The sequence below is a fragment of the Gadus macrocephalus genome, chromosome 10 (assembly GCF_031168955.1).
Source record: "Gadus macrocephalus chromosome 10, ASM3116895v1".
NCBI classification, from domain to species: domain Eukaryota; kingdom Metazoa; phylum Chordata; class Actinopteri; order Gadiformes; family Gadidae; genus Gadus; species Gadus macrocephalus.
Window position 1 is genome coordinate 955,090 of NC_082391.1, and position 24,935 is coordinate 980,024.

The 24,935-nt window shown below is 49.3% G+C and overlaps 1 protein-coding gene and 1 long non-coding RNA gene across 2 annotated transcripts in view; both read left to right on the top strand.

The window, feature by feature from the left end:
* tbc1d2 (TBC1 domain family, member 2) overlaps positions 1–24,935 on the top strand; it is a 31,425-nt gene that overhangs the window by 747 nt on the left and 5,743 nt on the right. The window contains 15 exon segments of the mRNA XM_060063738.1: positions 18–571; positions 574–758; positions 2,450–2,600; positions 6,558–6,684; positions 8,525–8,646; positions 8,917–9,206; positions 10,365–10,574; positions 11,065–11,124; positions 12,935–13,060; positions 13,843–13,953; positions 14,367–14,539; positions 15,391–15,514; positions 15,690–15,890; positions 16,197–16,384; positions 18,099–18,219. Coding sequence (XP_059919721.1) covers positions 18–571; positions 574–758; positions 2,450–2,600; positions 6,558–6,684; positions 8,525–8,646; positions 8,917–9,206; positions 10,365–10,574; positions 11,065–11,124; positions 12,935–13,060; positions 13,843–13,953; positions 14,367–14,539; positions 15,391–15,514; positions 15,690–15,890; positions 16,197–16,384; positions 18,099–18,219 — 2,743 coding nt within the window.
* On the top strand, positions 954–1,281 carry LOC132466585 (uncharacterized). The gene is made up of 2 exons (XR_009527895.1): positions 954–1,010; positions 1,065–1,281. It is a non-coding gene; the product is annotated as an uncharacterized LOC132466585 (long non-coding RNA).

Below are 24,935 nucleotides of genomic sequence, written 5' to 3' on the forward strand. Positions count from 1 at the left end.
CCCCGCCGGGCCCCAAGACCCCCCCCGACCGCAGGAGGCCCCCGCCGGGCCCCGAGACCCCCCCCGACCGCAGGAGGCCCCCGCCGGGCCCCGAGACCCCCCCCGACCGCAGGAGGCCCCCGCCGGGCCCCGAGACCCCCCCCCGACCGCAGGAGGCCCCCGCCGGGCCCCGAGACCCCCCCCGAGACCCCCCCCGACCGCAGGAGGCCCCCGCCGGCCCCGAGACCCCCCCCGACCGCAGGAGGCCCCCGCCGGGCCCCGAGACCCCCCCCCGACCGCAGGAGGCCCCCGCCGGCTCCTCCGCTGCCGAGCGCCGCCCGGAGGAGGGGGACCCCGTCGGGCCGCCGCCTCCCCTTCCCTCGGACACCGGGGGCCAGGCCCCGGGGCCCCCCCTCCCTGGAGAACCAGGAGCCCCGCCGGCACCACCCGTCCCCCGCCCCCCCGACCCTGGCTCCCCCCGTGGCGGGGGAGGCGCTCTGCGGGGGCCGGGAGGGCGGCGAGCCGTGCGCCCCCTCCCGGCCGGCCCCGGGGACCAAGCTCTGCGGCTACCTGGACAAGCGGGGCGGGCCCCTGAGGGCTGGAAGCGGCGGTGGTTCATGTACGAGGAGAAGAAGAGCCAGCTGTTCTACTACCGCACGGCCCAGGACCTGACCCCCCTGGGGAGGGCGGGGCTGGGCAGCGCCACCTTCACCCTCCCCCTGAAGGGAGAGGAGGGCTGCTTCCACATCCAGACCCCCGAGCGCACCTACATACTCAAGGTAGGGCGCGGGTGTGGGAGGAGGGTGGGTGTGCGTGGGTGTGTGTGTGTGTGGGAGGAGGGTGTGTGTGTGCGTGGGTGTGTTTCTGTGAGGTGTGTGCGTGGGTGTGTTTCTGTGAGGTGTGTGTGTGTGTGTGTGTGCGTGTGTGTGTTTCTGTGAGGTGTGTGTGTGTGTGCGTGGGTGTGTTTCTGTGAGGTGCGTGTGCGTGTGTGTGTGTGTGTGTGTGTGTGTGTTTCTGTGAGGTGTGTGTGTGTGCGTGGGTGTGTTTCTGTGAGGTGGGTGTGTGTGTGTGTGTGTTTGTGTGAGGTGTGTGTGTGTGTTTCTGTGAGGTGTGTGTGTGTGCGTGGGTGTGTTTCTGTGAGGTGTGTGTGTGTGTGTGTGTGTGTGTGTGTGTGTTTGTGTGAGGTGTGTGTGTGTGCGTGGGTGTGTTTCTGTGAGGTGGGTGTGTGTGTGTCTAAGGAGCTATATCAAAGCATGAATTTTAGATGTGAAAGCTAAATAAAACCTTAAAAAATACCATGTATACACTATTATTTCCTACAGTGCATTATTCTGTGGCTCATTGTATTATCATACCTTTTATAGAGGGTGATAATTATGAGCCACCACTCCTTTGAACTACTGTACTTATTCAAAGATATTGCCTCGGCTTATAGTAACTGTAGTTGTACAAGCATATATCTTACATGGTTTACTATCATATTGCAGCCCAATGTGAATCCTGAAGCTGGAAACACACTAGAATACTTTTACAACCCCATTCGACTGTGTAAAGCCAAGCTGTCACGCGTTTAACGACAGACTAACGCTTGTTAGGACTGTCACACTGTTAAACATCCCAACGTATTAGATAACGTTTGCAGACTCTGAGAAACCGCCAGTCATCTGTGGCAAAATAGGGTTAGAATTGGGCTATACATAACCCATTGTTGGTCTACATGGTTGTTCCCATATCCCATTCTTTCCCATATATCCAGCTCAGGTAAATATAGTACTTGATAATAAGGGCTGCCAGAGATGAGGAAAGATTGCGCTGTAATCTGAGAGACAAACAAACCCGCACCTATCCCAACCTCATTGTGCTTGGTCCCGACCTACAGAACATCCTGTTGTAGTGATCGCAAATAGCCTCAATGTATTGGATTATTTTAATAAGAAGAACCAAGCCACACAATTGCATTTGATGAGTGAGACATTTTGATGCCGGCACATGTTGATCAGTTGTAATTTTGTTTTGTTTTTTAGCTGTCTCAAATGATTGTACAGTTAATTACGATGAGCCCATCAATCAAATTCATTCTTTGCCTTCTTGTCACCTTTGGACATTTTATGGTGTATATCATTGATAGATGAATCAAAGTCATTATAGTAAGCTGCCCTTTATCTTTGACCAGCACATTCAAACGTCAAGCTGTTACCATAGCTTGTTGATATTCAACTGACACGAGCTGTATACAGAATGAAGATGGAATTCCCATACTCTCAAAGTGATATTATTACTGTATTTTTCTGTATTGTACTAAAGCTCTCGACCTTTCATCTGTTCCCTTTTTTTATTTTTTTATCTATTCTTTCGTCTCCACTGTGCTCCTTCTCTCGTCTCGTCTCCTCCCGTCCCTCCTCTCTCCTTTCTCCCCTCCCTCTCTCCTCTTTCACCCCCTCCCTCTCATCCACCCTCTTCCTCTCTCCAGGCAGTGAACCAGGCGGCCATGATGTACTGGCTTCAGCAGCTACAGATGAGGCGGTGGCAGTACAGGGAACTTCTGTCTGGGGTGGCGCTGTCCCAACCAGCCGCTTCAGACGCCACCAACAACAACAACAACGTCAGCGCCGGCAGTCCGGGTAAGAGCAGCACAGGGAGTTTTAGGGTTTAACTGAAAGAGTCCCACTCGACCCAATAGAACAAGACATAGTCTTATCCCCAAATTAGACGTAGCAACCACCAAGCAAGGCCTCGCCGTACACCACCAAGATGCCCCCAGCGACAAAGATACCATACCTTGCCACCACCAAGCTAAGCCTAGCGACATTAATCCAAACACGCACAACATCTACCAACCACAAAGCCACCACTGGAAAAGTGGTAAAGAAATCCCAAAATCCCTACATCTATAGCAAGCAACCAACAAACAACCCCTAGCAACCAACAAACAACCCCTAGCTACCAACAAACAACCCCTAGCTACCGCCATGCAAGACAAGCAACGACCACGCAAATTCCTAGCAACATGTTCCAATCTGTGTAACAATCGGTACCTAGCTGGGTGGCTCAAGTGAATACACTACAGAGCAATCATCCTCTTCCTCAAGGAGGGTCCATGTGATGTGTGTTGAACGTTAATTTGAAATTTAATTGAATTGTTAGATGTCTGAATCTATCTTGAACTACAAGATAGAATCCACAAACTGCGTGCGTTTCAAGGATTTAATCAGTTGGTTTATTCCCCATTGAGGTGTAAGTGCTGCATCTATGATAACCGAAAGATCAGAGAGATGTAGTGCCGCAATCACAGTTTGTTTGAACGTGAGCATAATCACTTCCTGTATGCTGCGTGACCAAGCGTGGATTTCAGGAAGTCGGTAAGGGAGGCAGAGGGGGAGTGTCTTGTGGTGTAGCCAGCGGAAGCTCTACCTTAGAGAGTGGGGAAATCCCAGTAGGAAATGGTTAGCAGCACAGAGCTTCGATGGTGATTGCTCAGTCTCTGAGTCACTCCCTGATCGCGGTCGGGCCAGAAGTATAATTGGGAAATTCATCACGCAGTGTTGCTGTCAAACAGCACCCACCAAGCTTTTAGAGTGAAAGACATTTCATATTTGTTTTCCCTACATTTCTCTGGAAAATATTTTATCTTAACCGGCTGGTTAGGTTTTAATTACAACTGATTACAATTTCTGATTACAACTCATTGCCCCCTAGAAAGCCTTAACCATTCTGTCTCTCTCTTGAAAGATTTTCCTTGATCCATTTTAGGGTTCCTGGTAACATAAGTGTGTGAGGCTTGTGTCTGTAATACACAAGGATAAACAAGAGAAGACTTGTCAGTCGGACCGTTGATAACAGTTGTTGAATTGGACACTACGTAGTGGTTAGGGTATTTCAGGTCCCGGGTCCAAGGTTCGAAACCCCAATATCTATAACCTGAATGTCTACCTGTAGGCATCCCTTAGCAAGGTGCTCTTAGCCCTACCTACTAATTAATGGCTCACAAAATATTGACTTTACTGAACTTCACAGTCATAATATAGGTTATCAGGATCAAAAGGTTAACCAAAAATTAACTACTTGAGTAAAACATTTACAATTGTAAACAGGGGAACTGTGAAGCAAGAGGTATACAATAGGTAGTTCATCCCGAATGTAACAGATTTATTTCACTGCTCTAGTAATCTATTTAATATTGCCACCAAATATTTCCTGGACTTTTTTAAGGGAGCAACTAGCCTAATTCAAACCCTCCCCCGTTGTTTTGTGAAAGTTGTACTTTGGTGTGCTACAGGTTATTATGATACAGATGAAACCTCATACCCCAAATTAGTTCATAAGAAACCCTAGGGGGATGGATGGGAATCTGAATTATACTTTATACCATATTTGTATCCAGATTCACCTCGTATACTATGCGAATCTCTGGGATGAAGAGCATGGTCTGGAGGTTCGTTCCACTCCTGGAAGTTTGTACCCCAATGTCTGTAATCGACCTGCAGGCATCTTTGCGCAAGATTCGACTCCCCCGCTGCTCTTTAACGACACGAGGGTCAGCAAAAAGACTGATAAGAATGAATCTGAATACTGACCGTCAGTTCCTCAAATCAAGGCTTGTTTGGCTTTGATATTGAAGCATGCTTTTTCCATGGCAAGATAGAAAACCAGGGTTTTCTTATCTTACCCCAGTGGGTGATGAGGGCGCAATGATGTACTTTCCCGTCATTAGATGTAAGTATGGGAGTGGGCCAGGAACAGGAGGGGCAGGAAGCTAAGCGGATTAACTTCTGCTTAGCAGGCCTCTTCCATGGAAACGCTGGCAATGACCAAAGATGATGTCCTGCTCTTGAATTTAGCAATAACACCATTGGTGGTCTCTATTGCGGGTGCCACAGCACTCATCTAGTGTGGGACAATGTTTGTTTGTGTAATCATCAGAAAATAAGTGCCAACTATGGTACCATGAGGCAGGTGTAGCAAACAGAAACTCTACTTTGTTTGACCTCAGCTGCTTGAAAGACGTTTTATTGATTGTGTCACAGGCTACTGTGTCATTGTGCATACCACCTAATAACTAATTAACTGATAATACTGATTTGTGAATCCTGTCTTGCTGTTCCTTGTGGTGAGTTTAAACGTCCAGTTTTATTTCTATAAACCAACCAACGATCAGATGAGAGGACTAAGTTACTGTGGCTGGTGTCTAGTTAACCTAGCTCACCCTGAGCCAGATAAAGGTGCGTGGTACTCGACCTCGACACTGCATGTTCTGGGCAGTTGATCTTAAACAGTTAGTTCTGGGCAGCGGATCTTAAACAGATCAGCAGGCTGTGTGATTGCTGGTCCGAGAGAAGGCATTTGATCCGAGCACAGACACTCAAACCAGCCGGTAGCAAGAGGAGCAAAGGACGGAAAGCAGTTTGGAGCGGCACAGCTGCTGTTGTTTCCCTTAAAGGAGTTAGGGTGGAGGACCAACCACCACCCCCCCCCCCCCCCCCCCCAAGCTATCCCCTCCTTTCTTCAACTGACGGATGTTTAGGCTTTAGTGGTTCTTGCAGGAAGTTGTACAAGGAGGACGCAGGAAGTGTGCACTGGTGTAATATTAGACGGAGCCAAGCGGCAGGTGGCTCAACAAACAGAGCGCGAGCTGTGATGCACACGGCCGCTGTTCCTGCGAGCAACTAGACTAGATGACTTATCTGATGCCGGACTGCCGATCAAGAGTGAGGGTCTGAAACAGAGTTCTCTGTGGGAAGTCCAGGTTGTAGGGATCAAAAGGGAACAAGCAATTTTACCCTAGGACTGCTGAATTTCTTAAATTATAATCGTGGGTAAAAGAAATGGTTATCCGTGTCTTGTTGCAGTTGATCTGTTATGGATTTTTACTAGCAGGTTGCTCTGCATTGATTACACCTCTGAGCAGAGAAAACAGGGAGTGGTGTTCTCTTACATCTACAGTATTAATGACAGCGCAGTTACTTTGGCTGAGAAGTATTTTCGTCACGTTGAGGCTTGTTTTATTTTCAGGACACAGACATTGGAAACCTGTTGTGGTACAGGGGCTGGTTGGACATAATGTCAGCTCATGTCTGAGCTCTGGGATTCTTTAAAACACGAAAAGAGTTGGTCTAGGTCCAGGATGTCAAGATGTTTCTAGAATATAAAGATCTAAATGCTCTTTAGGTGTAGACAGGTTTGGATAGTATGAAAGGTTAACAGTTCAAACTCTCAATATCCGTAGTCTACCCGTAGGCATCATTGCGCAAGATGCCTAACCCCTCATTTCTCCTTAAATGTATCCTTAAAGCCTCATACTAACATGTTTGAGGACTCTTAGTCATTTTAGGAATGTTCCAAATTGGGAGTGTTCAACCAGATGGATGATAGATCAGTCAATCAGACCTGGTTGGATTCTCCCACTTGTGATATGACAAATGGATATATTTGTCAATGGCTTGTAATGACTAACCGGTCTCAGACCTGTAATAATTATACGTATCTAAAGCGTACTGTGAGTTGCTTTGGATAAAAGCGACCTCTGAATAAAACCGTGATGGCTCAATAGTAATATAAAGTTCCTGTTTCCTGTGTGACAGAGGACTTCCTGCCCGTGGTGAAGAGCCCGCAGGGCCTGGTGGGAGAGGAGGCCGCCAACAGGACCCCCCGACCCCGCACCGGGGGTCTGGCCAACATGTCCCTCAAACACCCGCTCATCGAGTTCCAGTGAGTACGCCGTCACTGCACCTCGAGACTGAGCGCGCACCAGGTGCGCCGTTGGCTCACACTCTGCATGAGGTCAGACACGACGGTAATGGTATTATTTCCAAACTGATGTCACAGGGGTGTGTGTGTGGGTGTGTGTGAGTCTTAGGGCTGAAGCTCATCACAACATCTAAAACAAACTCGGAACTACCGGAATCAGACGTTATCCAGGGGCGTGCAAATAAACATTTACCGATGGTACAATCTACAACTCACAAAACCTAATGCAATGTGCAAACAACGTAACAAAGCCTGCAGCAGGGGATGCAGTCGGAGCCTGGGATTGAGCAAACAAACTGTGCAGCCAGTTCACAACCTGTTCTTCCACCTCGGATGCGTACGCCCAAATATTTAGTCCAATCCACTCAAGCTCTACTTCCTCTGTGGTGCCTGCCCTCTCAAATGTTGCCCCAATGCAAATCACAGGGTTGTAGGGTTGAATGTCATTCATTGCCATGGAAACTGCTGCATAACAAAACCGTGGTCAGTGGATGACGATAGAGTTTGATCAAAAATGTGTATTTTTGATGCAGGATGGCTTGCTTACACCCCAGACTTCACATATTATTTTCGTTTTAGGGTTGGATGAAATGCCCAAAATATCCGTCCCTTTCTCAATCGGTTCAATTGAGATCTCATTCAGTTGCGAGCAAACACGATTACACTGACTCAAGTCATTCATTTGAATGAAGGATGTGGTGTGTTCAAGACCGCAAATACTTGGCTGATTCGGATTGATAACATTTGGCTTCAAGTGTTAAAAAAAGCAATGGTCTTGGGACTGAAATCTATATACATCAAGTCACTAGAGAATCTATATATGTCAAGCGAGAGAAAAGTCCACCTACCCTTGTCAAACCTATTTTACATTCAACAACAATGACACCTGGGGAGACTATAAATACATTGAAAGCATGCGCTCATCACAACTAATGTGACTGCTGGACTAACAAGCAATTAATGAGTTGAACATAGGTTCAGCCCTAGTTGACAGCATATATGTTTTTCCTCGTATTGGACCACATTGGTTCAACCTGAAGCTGTTTGCTTTAGCTTCAGGAAAACATGGAATAGTTCAAAAACTTGAGGCAGTCCTTAAAGTCAACAAAAGTTGTATTGTTTGAATTGTTTGAACGTATGAGACATGTATTCTTTATAAAGTTTTCAAATATAACTGACTCTATTTAGTTTAGAAAGCCTCAACATCAAAAGGGACTTTTGGAAGGAGAGTTGGTACAGAATGGACTGGTATGTTTTTACCTTGAAGGGAAGTGAAGCAACCCTGGTCAGTGTTTCCCCTTAGATTCTTTGTAATCGGTTGTGCTGTGAGTCGGTAACCTAGAAAACCCTTGGGGGGTCCGGAGGCATGCCCCCCCCGGAAGAAAAATTTGAACCCCTTTCAATGGTTACTTCTGGTGAGATATTTTTTGGGAAAAATGTACAGAATGAGCTTCCGAATACGAGTTAACAACCAACATAGTCACGGTATCTGCTGTTACAAGCCTTTCAAAGAACCATGCAACTTCTTCGGGGCTTAACAGTATAACATCACTATCCAGCGTACTTTAAGTTTTCCTCTCAGCAAGCTCAAGTCCATTCCCTATAATTGTTTGCCAATGGTTTGGTATCAGCCTTTGTATCTTGGTTTGGATTTTGCCAATTCACACACCAATCCTCCTCAATTTGTTCATCAATACACTTTCTCTTTGGGTCATGCCAACACAGAAATTAATCTCTCTCTCTTCCTCTTTCTCTCTCTTTTTCTCTTTCTTTCTCTTTCTCTTTCTCTCTCCACACACAGGAACTCAGTCCACAACCTGCTAGCTAAACGCTCATCTCAGGAGTACAGCCAGAGTGTTTTCCATGTTGAATCGGCTCCACCATGGACACCGCCCAGCCAGGCAGCCGGCACGTCCCCCACTAGTAGGTCTATTAGAGATGTCTGTTTTCATGGGTAACAACGATGTGTAGATTCTATTATAGTAGAAAATAATCCAGCGTTTTTGGGTTTGTGTATGTGCTGCAGTTACGACTCAATGACAAACAAAGTAACATTCTGATTCAATCAAACATAATATAATTAGATTATATCTGTCATCAATATAAATATTGATGCAGTTTACGTTTATTGCATATTTGAGTTAACCGATATGCAGACACACACAACCGGAGCTTTGTTTCGGTTTCCAACAGCTCTGCAGACTCCGCCCATTTTCCCAACCCTGGGCACTCCCACTACTCCCACTACTCCCAGCACTCCCAGCACTCCCAGCCCCCCATTGCTCCCATCGACGGGGCCGTCAGGGCAGCGCCCCCCAGAGGGCGGCAGGAAGCCCCCGGCCGGGTCGAATACCCAGAATTCTCGGAGGAGCAAGAGTCGCGGCACCGTGTCCAACATCCGCAGGGAGACTTCCTCTGCAGACAGGATGTCCCGCCTCCAGCAGGACAAAGACATGCTGGGGGAGGAGGTGAAGTCTCAGAAGGTGAGGACGGTGACGTCATGGGGAAGTACACTGACTGGCTTTCTTGCAGAACATTTGCACAAACTGGGTAGAATGGAAAATGTGGTGGATCTGAGTCTGCTAGGAATGGGTTGGAAACAGATCTCTAATGATTTAGTAAAACCTGTGGAAGAGACAGCAAAGACTTCTCTTCTAGACCTCCACCTGTCTTCTAGCCATGAACACCTCCTCAACCCACCGCTAAAATCTCCTCTCCCCTGACCACTCGCACGACCACTTCCCTCAACACCCGCACCTCCTCTTCTCCTCGTCTCCTCACCGCCGACACCTTCTCCTCTGACAACTGAGGCCCCGTCCACACGGAGCCAAAGCGGGCGAAAACGATCCGGTTTCGTTTTATGCGGTTCAGGAATATCTCCGTAAAGACGGAGTCACTGCGAAACGGCATCGAGCTGTAGAAACGCTGTGGTAAATATTAAAGGCGCATCAAGCCTGTATACAAACATTCAGTCACGCGGAGATTCAACCTTTTAAATTGAACGGACAAGACTGGAGCGGTTTCACCGAGAAATCAGCTCCGTGTGGACGGGGCCCAACACCTCAGACGCTAACCACTAGCACCTCCACCTCCTCCACCCAGGAGCTGGTGTGGCTGCTCCACCACTAACACCTCCACCTCCTCCACCCAGGAGCTGGTGTGGCTGCTCCACCACTAACACCTCCACCTCCTCCACCCAGGAGCTGGTGTGGCTGCTCCACCACTAACACCTCCACCTCCTCCACCCAGGAGCTGGTGTGGCTGCTCCACCACTAACACCTCCACCTCCTCCACCCAGGAGCTGGTGTGGCTGCTCCACCACTAACACCTCCACCTCCTCCACCCAGGAGCTGGTGTGGCTGCTCCACCACTAACACCTCCACCTCCTCCACCCAGGAGCTGGTGTGGCTGCTCCACCACTAACACCTCCACCTCCTCCACCCAGGAGCTGGTGTGGCTGCTCCACCACTAACACCTCCACCTCCTCCACCCAGGAGCTGGTGTGGCTGCTCCACCACTAACACCTCCACCTCCTCCACCCAGGAGCTGGTGTGGCTGCTCCACCACTAACACCTCCACCTCCTCCACCCAGGAGCTGGTGTGGCTGCTCCACCACTAACACCTCCACCTCCTCCACCCAGGAGCTGGTGTGGCTGCTCCACAAGGCCCTGGAGGCCTCCCAGCTGGAGAAGCGGACGTGCACAGAGTTCCTGGCGGCCGAGGGTGAGCAGCAGCGTCTGGAGGTGCTGCGGCACCGCGAGCGGCAGGCCGCCGACCTGCGGCGCCGCCTGGATGACCTCACGGCGCAGACGGAGGGCCTGAGGCGCAGCCTGGCCGAGAAGGAGTCCCAGGTCAGGGGCTCTCATCTGGGGATCACCGCCCTGAAGCACGGATAACGCTGTCAAAGCGCTTCACCGTCATTAATTGACTTTCTTTTTTTTTAATTAATTGACAGTTAAGCGCCTCTTCTGCAAGCGAGACCTGTTGATAGCATGCAGCTTGTGTGTTTGGGACCTAGAAGAGAGCCAGGCAGGTTGTCATGTGTGTGTACCAGGTGGGCAGTGGAACGAACGGAAGAACGTTTCCTCGTCTCAGGGCTCCACACTGAACAGTGTTTTCTGGACACGTCGTTAGTGGGCATTCTGCTAAGGGACCCCAATAGGTAGACTGTGGTCATTGGGACTCAAACCAAAACCCTCTGGGCTGGGACCACCCATCTTTGCCCCTTTACTCTCTCGACAGCCCTGATTAACACCAACGGACTCAATAACAGAATCAATGCTATTCCACCAGCTGCATGTTTTGAACCAAACTCTTTTTTTGGACGATGTCCACACGCAGGTGGTCGACCTCCAGGAGAACGTCGACCTGTTGACGGAGAAGAACCAAGCCAAGCAGGAGGTAAACAACCGCCGTCCGTCTCCTCGTTTCCCACACACACACACTGCAGCATTACACTCACGTTGAGTTATTCAGCCGATGACCCCTTCATGCAACGTGGCTTACAAATGGGGTGGAAAACAATTAAAGATCCCATGGCATGCTACTTTATGAATGCTTTTATATAGTGGGTCCCTAATACAGTACTTAAAAAATAAATAATGAAAATATTATATTTATAATAAATATTCTAGAACACTCCGGGTGCTCCGGCGTGAGTCCTGGAGCTCTATATCTAAACTATATCATATTGTACATTGATATCTACATCATTTAATATATATTATCACGGCCAAAAGCTGTGTGCGCCTCCAGACGACATTATGAATCTCCAACGACCGCGTCGGGTTCTCCGACGTCTCTGGTTCTTCCACGTCCACATCCATCTGAAGTAGACTGAACCGCGTCATGGAGGAGAAAAGGATTGTTGCCCGCGATTGTCTCCCGCCGGAGCCCCGCTGCCGAGGCACCACCGCCTCGGCAGCGGGCAGCGCTGAGGCATCAGGCGTTGGTGCCTCGCGGGTCGCGGCGATGATGCCTTGGTAGCGGGCAGCGGGGCTCCGGCGGGAGACGATCGCGGGCAACAATCCCTTTCTCCTCCATGTAGCAGTTCATGTACTTCAGGAGCCAAAGCCGTGGTTCTTTTTTTCCCCCAATTCCTTCTCAACCATTCTCAACCTGAGATAACCCCCACTACGAGCCTCGTTGTGGAAATACCAGAGACGTCAGAGAACCCGACGTGTTATGTGCCATAACACCAACAGCAGATCCAAATAACAGACGTGTACAACACTTGCGTTACAGTGTGTGTATTAACACACTCACACACACACACGCACGTGGCACTCGTAGATCATTGTCTAATTGACGGGCCAAATTCTCTGGGCAGGCAAAACAAAGAAAGGGGAGGTAACATGTCCCTGTATGACAACATACGGGGAAAATTCCAAATCGACGCGTCTTTGCTTTTTTTTTTCCAAGGTAGTAAGAGTAGGATACCTAATGCTTGTTTTACACCCAACTGGGGCACCAAAGGCAGACTAGGGGAACTCATATTAGTGTTAGAAAACCCCATAAAGTGAAATTTCAACACTTCCACTTCCTGTTTTCTCAGTTTAACACAGAAATCAACTACATTTGTCCCAGGGTTTGTTATAAAAATTCTCAAGAACATTGGTCAAGCACATTTCGCCCCCTGGTCTCTCCAGATCCTTCCCTAAACAGCGAAAAAATCTTTTTTGTCGATTCTTATTTTTGTCTTTAATCGATGCTTAGGGTGTTGTGGATACAGCGGAATATATGAAGCATCGTTGCAGCAACATTTAAGATGATGGCGATGAGTTCTGCCCGTTCTGCCTCCGTGCTGTCTGCGGTCAAACCAAAACAAAGTACAGTGACAGCGGCCGCACTTATCCCGCCTCTTGCCAACTTAGACCCTACGTCATGTCCCGCCCCTTGCAAGCCCACCCCCCTGACCCACCCAGAGATCCTACTGATGTCTGAACAACACAGATCACCCATAATGTCGAATCTCCTGATGTAAAAGTGCTGAATAAATGCTGAGGACATGTCTGAAAACAGCTAGTGTGAGAGACCGGAAATCTCAATAGAGTGCATCCAAACATTCCACACAGAGCATACATCTTTAAGTGCTTTCTGGCCACTCACACCACAGAAAACACATGACGATGTAGCCTTGTGAGACCCTTCATCCATCCAGTATGTACTCTTCTGCCTGTTGGAATCGGCTTTGTTTTCTTTCTCATGCTAGGTGATCCTGAAGATCTCTGACCAGTTGTCCACATGTATGGCCAACCCACAACGCAAGGTCTCAACCTCCATCGGTCTACAGGCGCAGACCTGCGGTCTGCTTCAGGAAGAAAACGAGAACCTGAAGGTGAGCCTGCCGTATTAGGTCGGACGTCTAAATCCATAAAAAGAGCCGATCTTAAATATATTCTTATTGCTAAGAATAATTTATGGAAATAACATAACATTTTTCAGGACACTCACAAGTGCATGACACATTCGAATCTTGGTTTACTTAAAGTTATAGGTTTATTTTAAGTTAGATTAATCCTGTAGCTATAAAAATGAGCAGTTCTAGAAAAGTAAACAAAAAATATCAGGAGTTTGACAGCGATTGGAGAGGGTGTGAATGATTTAAAGAGCGAGGAACCCAGTGATTCAGCTTGAATTTGAATGAGATTTAAAGAAATGCATTTTTGGTTGAGCGTTCTAGGAAGGAGGGGGGTTGTGTCATCCCAATGGCTAGGAAACCACGCCAACCTCATTATACTTTTTTAGTACCGTCATTGTGTATTGGCGTTATAATGAGCTTGGACGCAGTCTTTAAATACATCACTGCTCAGATCGAGATTCACCATCCACCCAAACCATGGAGTTATATTATAAGCGTCCAGAATGCTCATCTTCCTCTTGGACGCCACAGTCAACCGCTGCTCATCGTCATGACATCAAAGTACCTCGGAAATGACACTCGAAAGAGATAAAAGGGTTTTGGGTTCACTGAGTCTTTAACCATTAAATGGGATGTTTGTTGCATCCCAAATTGGATTAAATGTTAACCCCATCCAAGTTCTCTAAACACCCCTACAATCTAAAGAGCCCTTTATCTATCTTTTGACCTCTTTGCTGTGTTATCCCTGCGTGACCCAGGATGACATCGCCGCCTACAAGACTCAGAACAAGTTCCTGAACTCTGAGATCTACCAGCTGACCAAGCTGTGGAGGAAGAGCTCGGAGCAGGAGAAGAGCCTGATGGTCAAGGTGAGGCGGGCCCAGGTTCAAATCCTCCTCTCCCCAAACTCTGTTCAGCTCTGTGCAGGCGTGTCCAGTGGTTCCTTCCCTGTGGCTTTGGACCCCCACCTGGGGTCACCTGAAATGCAGTTTGGGTCACAGGAGGATGTCGACGATAACCCATTGATCATGGGGAATTTCAGGATAAAAAAAGATAGATCACTTAAAGTTGAAAGATCTCGTAAAGGCCCAGAGAACCGAGTCCCATCTGACCTAATGTGTCGGGAAACAGATTCAAACTGGGGTCGCAAGAATATGCCGACCTTAGGGGGATCAAGGGATCAGAGCAGGACTGGGGAACACTGGATTACACTGCTTCAGAGCGTGATGAAACCCACCCGGGTGCCTCTGCTCCCTCCCCTCCCCTCCCTGCCCGGCCGCAGTGTGCCTACCTGGAGGCCAGCGGCTGCCAGAAGGAGAGCCGCTACCTGGGGGTCCTGCAGCGCCTGCAGGAGAACCAGGGCCTGGACGCGGCCCAGAAGGGCGTGGTGCGCGGCCTGGTGGAGGACGCTCTGCAGGGAGACCCCGCCGGCAGCCTCCAAAAGGCAGCGCTGGGGTAACGTGGCAACCGTCGAAACAAAGCACTGGCTTCGTACATTGTTTTTGTACTGATGCACGTTTATTAATAGAACAGAAATCCCACTGGTTTCAAATCCATAAAGTAATAAGAATCTGAAAAACGCAATTGGTCGCTGTGAACTGAAACTGCGCTTATTACTACAGCTCCATTTTTCTTACATGTATAATTTATTAAAGGCACCCAGTGCAACTTTCGAGGCTTAAAAATAAACATTCAATTTCTAGTCTTTTTTACACGTAGTAAGTTTCAATAACTCCATACCATTACATACCGACATTTAAGCAGCAAAGATGAGACGTCGTTGTGTGGTGAGAACTGATACAAAATCGATAACAACAACAATGCCGCCATTTTCTTTATTTTTTGTAACCTGCAATAAATAAAGCAGGCTTCCAGTCAATGGAAAAATGGCTTCTCCCCACCGGCGATTGTTGTTGTTTACGATTTTCTATCAGTTCTCACCACACAACGACGTCTCATCTTTGCTCCTTGAATGTCGATATGTAATGGTATGGAGTTATTGAAACTTACTACGTGTAAAAAAGACTAGAAATTGAATGTTTATTTTTCATTGAATGTTTACATAAAGTTGCACTGGGTGCCTTTAAAATGAATGGTGATGTTTTTGATATAAAGTTATACCATTGATAGAAAAGAGTACTATAGTACACACAACACAAGTAGCATATTATAGCATAAACAGAATTAAAATTGATTGTCAATCAACAGTGTTTACCAAGCCCATAAAAAAAAATAGCTAGCGTGAATCTTGTCAACTATGTATCACGTATCTTGTTCATGCGCCCATACGTATGTGGTATTTGCAGTGGCCCTCCGTTAGACCACGACGACTATGGTTTTAAGATTCTTCCGGACTACGAGGTGGAAGACATAAAGCTGCTAGCTAAGATCCAAGCGCTGGAGATACGCTCCCACAACCTGCTGTATCAGGTCAGCCCTCCGCCCTTACCCTTCTGCTCCGATTACAAAGTCAAGAACAAAGTTACGGAACGATTGTAGCTTACTACAACATTATTGGGTCGATATTCTCATCAAGCCAGTAGGTGTAGTTAATGTGTAGTTAAGGTAATCGCTGCCCCCTGCTGGTGTATTTGTGCGACTACAGGACGCTGGGGACAGACCACTGCTTGGTCGCTGGTCCCAGTTTCTCGCCAGTCGCTCTGACGGCGACTTCGGCCAGTCGCCGGAGCTCAAGAACCTGCTGAGGGCGGGGGTCCCCCGGGAGTTCCGCCAGAGGGTCTGGCGCTGGATCGTACGCGCCAGAACTCTCACCCTACGCGAGCAACACCCACACCGCTACCAACAGGTAACGTCGCTAACAATGATGAGAATAATATAGAATCAAACATGATTTAATATAAATATATTATATAATCGAAGATAATATTATATTATTAACATTTCATATAATATATTTGATTGTAAAAGTATGGAATTTAATTTGATGTAAAGCAGTCGATTTCTTTATGTGGCACTATTTCCTTAAACTATGCAGCATTCACGAGACTTTATTGTTAAACCTGAGAGTGAAGTTAAACCCAGATAACTACGGCGTCGTGGTCCAGTTGAGTGTGTAGAGTACCCAGTCCCTCTCCTCTGCTCCCGGCTCTAGCTGTGTGAGAAGAGCCTGATGTCGCCCCACCCAGCGTCCAGACAGATCCTCCTGGACCTCCACCGGACCCTCACCACCAATAAGCACTTCTCCGCCCCCTCTAGCCCCGCCCTCCAGAAACTCCAACGCATCTTATTGGCCTTCTCTTGGCAGAACCCTACGATTGGCTACTGCCAGGGACTCAACAGGTGAGGGGAAAGATAAACATGAATACCGCCTTATACCGGACACAGAGCGTCGTTGATGTCGTCTTCTTCTACAGTCTATAGCTAGACTATTTTTGATTCTTGTTTTTTTCTGCTTGGAAAAACAATTATTAACCCCCCATGTCCCCCATGTGGTTCAGTCTGTTAACCCCCCATGTCCCCCCGTGCCCCCCGTGTGGTTCAGTCTGTTAACCCCCCATGTCCCCCATGTGGTTCAGGCTGTTAACCCCCCATGTCCCCCCGTGTCCCCCATGTGGTTCAGTCTGTTAACCCCCCATGTCCCCCCGTGTCCCCCGTGTGGTTCAGTCTGTTAACCCCCCATGTCCCCCATGTGGTTCAGTCTGTTAACCCCCCGTGTCCCCCGTGTGGTTCAGTCTGTTAACCCCCCATGTCCCCCCGTGTCCCCCTTGTGGTTCAGGCTGTTAACCCCCCATGTCCCCCCATGTCCCCCATGTGGTTCAGGCTGTTAACCCCCCATGTCCCCCCCATGTCCCCCGTGTGGTTCAGTCTGTTAACCCCCCATGTCCCCCCATGTCCCCCATGTGGTTCAGTCTGTTAACCCCCCATGTCCCCCCCGTGTCCCCCATGTGGTTCAGGCTGTTAACCCCCCATGTCCCCCATGTGGTTCAGTCTGTTAACCCCCCATGTCCCCCATGTGGTTCAGTCTGTTAACCCCCCATGTCCCCCCGTGTCCCCCATGTGGTTCAGTCTGTTAACCCCCCATGTCCCCCCGTGTCCCCCTTGTGGTTCAGTCTGTTAACCCCCCATGTCCCCCCCATGTCCCCCGTGTGGTTCAGTCTGTTAACCCCCCATGTCCCCCCGTGTCCCCCTTGTGGTTCAGTCTGTTAACCCCCCATGTCCCCCCCATGTCCCCCGTGTGGTTCAGTCTGTTAACCCCCCATGTCCCCCCGTGTCCCCCGTGTGGTTCAGTCTGTTAACCCCCCATGTCCCCCCGTGTCCCCCTTGTGGTTCAGTCTGTTAACCCCCCATGTCCCCCCCATGTCCCCCGTGTGGTTCAGTCTGTTAAGTGGTTCAGTGGGTTTTAACTTAACTTAAGGACACTAACGATATTCTATTAAGAAAACACTAGTGCCACGACTATATTTCCCAAATGCCTTTGTGTATATCTTAGTATTGAATCCTTAGTGAAGCTGATTATCCGTCAACGCAGTACTTTTTAATTTTTTCTTCTGATCAAGTCATGTGTCATCTTTGCTGTTCTAAGATTGTATTTTAGATTTTAATATTTTTTCAGTCTGTTAACACCCCATGTCCCCCCGTGTCCCCCTTGTGGTTCAGGCTGTTAACCCCCCATGTCCCCCCGTGTCCCCCATGTGGTTCAGGCTGTTAACCCCCCATGTCCCCCCGTGTCCCCCATGTGGTTCAGGCTGTTAACCCCCCATGTCCCCCCCATGTCTCCCGTGTGGTTCAGGCTGTTAACCCCCCATGTCCCCCCGTGTCCCCCATGTGGTTCAGGCTGTTAACCCCCCATGTCCCCCCGTGTCCCCCGTGTGGTTCAGGCTGTTAACCCCCCATGTCCCCCCGTGTCTCCCGTGTGGTTCAGGCTGTTAACCCCCCATGTCCCCCCGTGTCCCCCTTGTGGTTCAGGCTGTTAACCCCCCATGTCCCCCCGTGTCCCCCGTGTGGTTCAGTCTGTTAACCCCCCATGTCCCCCCGTGTCCCCCGTGTGGTTCAGGCTGGCAGCCGTCAGCCTGCTGGTGCTGCAGGACGAGGAGGATGCTTTCTGGTGTCTGGTGGCGGTGGTGGAGGTCATCATGCCCCTGGACTACTACACCAAGAACCTGGTGGCCTCGCAGGTCAGCACCACCAAACCAACATAACACCACCAAGACACCACCCACACACCACCATAACACCACCAACACACCACCAAGACACCACCCACACACCACCAACACACCACCAACACACCACCATAACACCACCAACACACCACCATAACACCACCAACACACCACCAACACACCACCAACACACCACCAACACACCACCATAACACCACCATAACACCACCATAACACCACCATAACACCACCATAACACCACCATAACACCACCAACACACCACCAACACACCACCATAACACCACCATAACACCACCAACACACCACCATAACACCACCATAACACCACCAACACACCACCATAACACCACCATAACACCACCAACACACCACCAACACACCACCATAACACCACCATAACACCACCAACACACCACCAACACACCACCATAACACCACCATAACACCACCATAACACCACCATAACACCACCATAACACCACCATAACACCACCATAACACCACCAACACACCACCATAACACCACCATAACACCACCATAACACCACCATAACACCACCATAACACCACCAACACACCACCATAACACCACCAACACACCACCATAACACCACCAACACACCACCATAACACCACCAACACACCACCAACACACCACCATAACACCACCAACACACCACCATAACACCACCAACACACCACCATAACACCACCATAACACCACCAACACACCACCAACACACCACCAACACACCACCAACACACCACCATAACACCACCAACACACCACCAACACACCACCATAACACCACCATAACACCACCATAACACCACCATAACACCACCAACACACCACCAACACACCACCAACACACCACCATAACACCACCATAACACCACCAACACACCACCAACACACCACCATAACACCACCATAACACCACCATAACACCACCATAACACCACCAACACACCACCAACACACCACCAACACACCACCATAACACCACCATAACACCACCATAACACCACCAACACACCACCAACACACCACCAACACACCACCATAACACCACCATAACACCACCAACACACCACCAACACACCACCAACACACCACCAACACACCACCATAACACCACCAACACACCACCAACACACCACCATAACACCACCATAACACCACCATAACACCACCATAACACCACCAACACACCACCAACACACCACCATAACACCACCAACACACCACCATAACACCACCAACACACCACCAACACACCACCATAACACCACCAACACACCACCATAACACCACCAACACACCACCATAACACCACCAACACACCACCAACACACCACCATAACACCACCAACACACCACCATAACACCACCAACACACCACCAACACACCACCATAACACCACCATAACACCACCATAACACCACCAACACACCACCATAACACCACCAACACACCACCAACACACCACCATAACACCACCATAACACCACCATAACACCACCATAACACCACCAACACACCACCAACACACCACCATAACACCACCAACACACCACCAACACACCACCAACACACCACCAACACACCACCAACACACCACCATAACACCACCAACACACCACCATAACACCACCAACACACCACCAACACACCACCATAACACCACCAACACACCACCATAACACCACCAACACACCACCATAACACCACCATAACACCACCATAACACCACCAACACACCACCAACACACCACCAACACACCACCATAACACCACCAACACACCACCATAACACCACCAACACACCACCATAACACCACCATAACACCACCAACACACCACCATAACACCACCAACACACCACCAACACACCACCAACACACCACCATAACACCACCAACACACCACCATAACACCACCAACACACCACCATAACACCACCAACACACCACCATAACACCACCATAACACCACCAACACACCACCATAACACCACCATAACACCACCATAACACCACCAACACACCACCATAACACCACCATAACACCACCAACACACCACCATAACACCACCATAACACCACCATAACACCACCAACACACCACCATAACACCACCATAACACCACCAACACACCACCATAACACCACCATAACACCACCATAACACCACCATAACACCACCAACACACCACCATAACACCACCAACACACCACCAACACACCACCATAACACCACCAACACACCACCAACACACCACCATAACACCACCAACACACCACCATAACACCACCATAACACCACCAACACACCACCATAACACCACCATAACACCACCAACACACCACCAACACACCACCAACACACCACCATAACACCACCAACACACCACCATAACACCACCATAACACCACCATAACACCACCAACACACCACCATAACACCACCATAACACCACCATAACACCACCAACACACCACCATAACACCACCATAACACCACCAACACACCACCAACACACCACCATAACACCACCATAACACCACCATAACACCACCAACACACCACCAACACACCACCAACACACCACCATAACACCACCATAACACCACCAACACACCACCCACACACCACCAACACACCACCCACACACCACCAACACACCACCATAACACCACCAACACACCACCATAACACCACCATAACACCACCATAACACCACCAACACACCACCATAACACCACCATAACACCACCATAACACCACCAACACACCACCATAACACCACCAACACACCACCAACACACCACCAACACACCACCATAACACCACCAACACACCACCATAACACCACCATAACACCACCATAACACCACCAACACACCACCAACACACCACCAACACACCACCATAACACCACCATAACACCACCATAACACCACCAACACACCACCATAACACCACCAACACACCACCATAACACCACCAACACACCACCAACACACCACCATAACACCACCAACACACCACCATAACACCACCAACACACCACCATAACACCACCATAACACCACCATAACACCACCAACACACCACCAACACACCACCAACACACCACCATAACACCACCAACACACCACCATAACACCACCAACACACCACCATAACACCACCATAACACCACCAACACACCACCATAACACCACCAACACACCACCAACACACCACCAACACACCACCATAACACCACCAACACACCACCATAACACCACCAACACACCACCATAACACCACCAACACACCACCATAACACCACCATAACACCACCAACACACCACCATAACACCACCATAACACCACCATAACACCACCAACACACCACCATAACACCACCATAACACCACCAACACACCACCATAACACCACCAACACACCACCAACACACCACCATAACACCACCAACACACCACCAACACACCACCATAACACCACCATAACACCACCATAACACCACCATAACACCACCAACACACCACCAACACACCACCAACACACCACCATAACACCACCATAACACCACCAACACACCACCCACACACCACCAACACACCACCCACACACCACCAACACACCACCATAACACCACCAACACACCACCATAACACCACCATAACACCACCATAACACCACCAACACACCACCATAACACCACCATAACACCACCATAACACCACCAACACACCACCATAACACCACCAACACACCACCAACACACCACCAACACACCACCATAACACCACCAACACACCACCATAACACCACCATAACACCACCATAACACCACCAACACACCACCAACACACCACCAACACACCACCATAACACCACCATAACACCACCATAACACCACCAACACACCACCAACACACCACCATAACACCACCAACACACCACCATAACACCACCATAACACCACCAACACACCACCATAACACCACCAACACACCACCATAACACCACCAACACACCACCATAACACCACCATAACACCACCAACACACCACCATAACACCACCAACACACCACCAACACACCACCATAACACCACCAACACACCACCATAACACCACCATAACACCACCAACACACCACCATAACACCACCATAACACCACCAACACACCACCAACACACCACCAACACACCACCATAACACCACCATAACACCACCATAACACCACCAACACACCACCAACACACCACCATAACACCACCATAACACCACCATAACACCACCAACACACCACCATAACACCACCATAACACCACCAACACACCACCATAACACCACCATAACACCACCATAACACCACCATAACACCACCAACACACCACCCACACACCACCAACACACCACCCACACACCACCATAACACCACCAACACACCACCAACACACCACCAACACACCACCAACACACCACCATAACACCACCATAACACCACCAACACACCACCATAACACCACCATAACACCACCATAACACCACCATAACACCACCAACACACCACCATAACACCACCCACACACCACCAACACACCACCATAACACCACCATAACACCACCATAACACCACCAACACACCACCATAACACCACCATAACACCACCAACACACCACCATAACACCACCAACACACCACCATAACACCACCATAACACCACCAACACACCACCATAACACCACCAACACACCACCAACACACCACCATAACACCACCATAACACCACCATAACACCACCAACACACCACCATAACACCACCAACACACCACCCACACACCACCAACACACCACCCACACACCACCATAACACCACCAACACACCACCATAACACCACCAACACACCACCAACACACCACCAACACACCACCAACACACCACCAACACACCACCATAACACCACCATAACACCACCATAACACCACCATAACACCACCAACACACCACCAACACACCACCAACACACCACCATAACACCACCAACACACCACCATAACACCACCAACACACCACCAACACACCACCAACACACCACCATAACACCACCATAACACCACCATAACACCACCATAACACCACCAACACACCACCAACACACCACCAACACACCACCAACACACCACCATAACACCACCAACACACCACCATAACACCACCATAACACCACCAACACACCACCATAACACCACCATAACACCACCAACACACCACCAACACACCACCAACACACCACCATAACACCACCATAACACCACCATAACACCACCAACACACCACCATAACACCACCATAACACCACCATAACACCACCATAACACCACCAACACACCACCAACACACCACCATAACACCACCATAACACCACCATAACACCACCAACACACCACCATAACACCACCATAACACCACCATAACACCACCATAACACCACCAACACACCACCATAACACCACCATAACACCACCATAACACCACCAACACACCACCAACACACCACCATAACACCACCATAACACCACCATAACACCACCAACACACCACCAACACACCACCATAACACCACCAACACACCACCATAACACCACCAACACACCACCAACACACCACCAACACACCACCATAACACCACCATAACACCACCAACACACCACCAACACACCACCATAACACCACCAACACACCACCATAACACCACCAACACACCACCATAACACCACCAACACACCACCAACACACCACCATAACACCACCAACACACCACCATAACACCACCATAACACCACCATAACACCACCCACACACCACCCACACACCACCAACACACCACCATAACACCACCATAACACCACCAACACACCACCATAACACCACCATAACACCACCATAACACCACCCACACACCACCAACACACCACCATAACACCACCATAACACCACCCACACACCACCATAACACCACCCACACACCACCAACACACCACCAACACACCACCATAACACCACCAACACACCACCAACACACCACCATAACACCACCATAACACCACCAACACACCACCATAACACCACCAACACACCACCAACACACCACCATAACACCACCAACACACCACCAACACACCACCAACACACCACCAACACACCACCATAACACCACCATAACACCACCAACACACCACCATAACACCACCATAACACCACCAACACACCACCATAACACCACCATAACACCACCAACACACCACCAACACACCACCAACACACCACCATAACACCACCAACACACCACCAACACACCACCAACACACCACCATAACACCACCAACACACCACCATAACACCACCATAACACCACCATAACACCACCATAACACCACCATAACACCACCAACACACCACCAACACACCACCAACACACCACCAACACACCACCAACACACCACCATAACACCACCAACACACCACCATAACACCACCAACACACCACCAACACACCACCATAACACCACCATAACACCACCATAACACCACCATAACACCACCAACACACCACCATAACACCACCAACACACCACCATAACACCACCATAACACCACCATAACACCACCAACACACC